The sequence below is a fragment of the Aegilops tauschii genome, chromosome 3 (genome assembly GCF_002575655.3).
Source record: "Aegilops tauschii subsp. strangulata cultivar AL8/78 chromosome 3, Aet v6.0, whole genome shotgun sequence".
Lineage (NCBI taxonomy): Eukaryota > Viridiplantae > Streptophyta > Magnoliopsida > Poales > Poaceae > Aegilops > Aegilops tauschii.
The window spans coordinates 590,427,531-590,430,553 of record NC_053037.3 but is presented as its reverse complement, the minus strand read 5'-3'; the positions used below and the strand labels follow the sequence as shown (position 1 = coordinate 590,430,553).

General features: G+C 51.9%; 1 protein-coding gene across 1 annotated transcript; it reads left to right on the top strand.

The window, feature by feature from the left end:
- The first annotated feature begins 734 nt into the window (after positions 1 to 734).
- Positions 735 to 2,613, top strand: LOC109733479 (glucan endo-1,3-beta-glucosidase GII). The gene is made up of 2 exons (XM_020292704.4): positions 735 to 908; positions 1,499 to 2,613. The coding sequence occupies exons 1-2, from the start codon at positions 836 to 838 to the stop codon at positions 2,428 to 2,430; spliced, it is 1,005 nt and encodes a 334-aa protein (XP_020148293.1). The 5' UTR covers positions 735 to 835; the 3' UTR covers positions 2,431 to 2,613.
- Positions 2,614 to 3,023: the final 410 nt, after the last annotated feature.

Sequence of the window (3,023 nt, the reverse complement as noted above, 5' to 3'; positions counted from 1 at the left end):
CGGCAGTCCGCCAACTCTTTCAAATTTTAGAATCTGGCTTCAAGGATTTTAACACCGCTCCGGGAGCGGAGCCATGGAGCCGAGGGAAACCGAACATGGCCTAAGTCTCAGTTGGAGGAGGGAGTTTATTCCTCATAAACTTACTAGGGATCAGAATGGGGTAGGAGATCGTCCATTTTTTCCCTGCAAAGAAAAATCAAGAAATGAAAAATAAATAAATATTCAAAGCATGGTCAACATTGATTTGATGTCATCGAGACGAGTAGCATGGAAGACATGGATCCCGAATCAGGCACCCTGTTTTAAAAAAATATGTATCATCTTCTTAGTTTGGACAATGTTAAATGCTCGAATTAAATTATTGGAAAGAGGGCTGAAGTGCAAAATTAAGCAAACGTTTGAATCCGGGCTGGTAATCGAAAAAAAAAACCGACGGTTCACAGAACCTGTACCGCCCCTATCAACGTGCTGATGAGCACGACAGAGCACGGCCAGCTAGCTCGAGTACACCATCGAAGAAAAATGGGTCGAGTTTTTCCACAACCCTCGGAGTTTTCCGTGGAAGAAAGGCGGAAGGAGACGACGGGTTAGGCCGCACCGGAGAGTGACGTCCGTGTCATGCACGATACGTACATACGCCATGTCGCCATGCCGTGCACCTTCGGTTTTGCCGGAGTCAAAGTAGCTGCGCTGATTAAAGTAGGCAGGGCGCAACTCGACCACGTACGCAGGCGGGCTGAGAACCTCTATAAAAGGGGGTCGTGGTACAGCTGCATAGGCACACACATCGCCTACCGTAGCACTGAAGAGCAGCAGATACAGAGAGCTACCAACAATGGCTAGGAAGGATGTTGCTTCCATGTTTGCTGTTGCTCTCTTCATTGGAGCGTTCGCTTCTGTTCCTACGAGTACGTGCATTCTCTCATGTTCTTATTTTCTATCTCCTTTGCATGCATGCACGGATGCACATACTGTAAAGTGTGTTTACGAGACAAAGCAAATTGAGGAGACACTAAATAATTCATCTTGTTTTTTCGAAGAGTTCATCTCGTCCGATGGTTTTTAAGAAATATGAGTGGACGCTAACGTTTTCGTTCAAAAGATTGTAGTGCATAGAAATTCTCGTAAAATACTCCCTCCGTTCATTATTATAAGATGTTCTATTTTCTTAAAATTGGACGTATATAGATATATTTGTTCACACATTCCAATCTGTATGTGTAGTTCATACTAAAATATCCAAAACAAATCTTATAGTGAATGGAGAGAGTAATTCTTATGAGATTTCACAATACAAATCAAACATGTGATTAAATTAAGGCGACGCATGTACCACTTGGCTTTTCTTTTCTTTTTTTTTTCCTTTTTTTTTTGCGGAGGATGTACCACTTGGAGTTAACTGTAACATGCCTACTCCACCATTCACATGCATAGTCATTCACGTCAACGCCTACGACAGCTAAACGGCCAGATGCCACTCTTATCCGCATGCATGCAGGTGTGCAATCCATCGGCGTGTGCTACGGCGTGATCGGCAACAACCTCCCGTCCCGGAGCGACGTGGTGCAGCTCTACAGGTCCAAGGGCATCAACGGCATGCGCATCTACTTCGCCGACGGGCAGGCCCTCTCGGCGCTCCGCAACTCCGGCATCGGCCTCATCCTCGACATCGGCAACGACCAGCTCGCCAATATCGCATCCAGCACCTCCAACGCGGCGTCCTGGGTCCAGAACAACGTGCGGCCCTACTACCCGGCTGTGAACATCAAGTACATCGCCGCCGGCAACGAGGTGCAGGGCGGCGCCACGCAGAGCATCGTCCCGGCCATGCGGAACCTCAACGCGGCCCTCTCCGCCGCGGGCCTGGGCGCGATCAAGGTGTCCACCTCGATCCGGTTCGACGCGGTGGCCAACTCCTTCCCGCCCTCCGCCGGCGTGTTCGCGCAGTCGTACATGACGGACGTGGCCCGGCTCCTGGCGAGCACCGGCGCGCCGCTGCTGGCCAACGTGTACCCCTACTTCGCGTACCGCGACAACCCGCGGGACATCAGCCTCAACTACGCGACGTTCCAGCCGGGCACCAGCGTGCGTGACCAGAACAACGGGCTGACCTACACATCCCTGTTCGACGCGATGGTGGACGCCGTGTACGCGGCGCTGGAGAAGGCCGGCGCGCCGGGCGTGAAGGTGGTGATTTCCGAGAGCGGGTGGCCGTCGGCGGGCGGGTTCGCGGCGTCGGCGGACAACGCGCGGACGTACAACCAGGGGCTGATCAACCACGTCGGCGGCGGCACGCCCAAGAAGCGGGAGGCGCTGGAGACGTACATCTTCGCCATGTTCAACGAGAACCAGAAGACCGGGGATCCCACGGAGAGGAGCTTCGGGCTCTTCAACCCGGACAAGTCGCCGGCCTACAACATCCAGTTCTAACTAGCTATCTTATACTCCTACTACTATATACCTACATCTTCATCCTAAATAAGCTGCAAAATGCGGCATGCAAGTGTAACGACACGTACATGTACTCCATGGAAGAGTGCAACCATGCACGCTTTAACTTCCTGGCGATGATACATCATCATATGATAATAAAGAGATGGAAACAGTTATGAATTTGTGATCCATATGCCTCCAGCCATGCATCATCCATCTGCTCACGCGGCAACCTCGCGAGTAACGTGCGCCGGCGTCGACGACGATGAGTCCACTACGCCGGCGACTCGATCGCCAGATCTCCGGGTCGAGCCGTTACAATCCGGCGGGTCAAAGGGTTTGCGAGCATACGTCAATTGGTGCACCCATGCTTCTTCTTTTTTTTTTTTTGAGCAACACCCATGCTTCTTCTGACTTACGTTGCGTGCCCGGCCACGCATGTACTCCTACGTGCCATGGGTAACCGACAGCAATCGCGACGAGACAGGAACGCCGCTTCTTAATTTGCCGTATGTGGCCACCCGGGCCGGGATCAAGTGCATCCTAGGTCCCCTATTTCAGAGTTGTCACGTATCAAGATGGCAACGGCC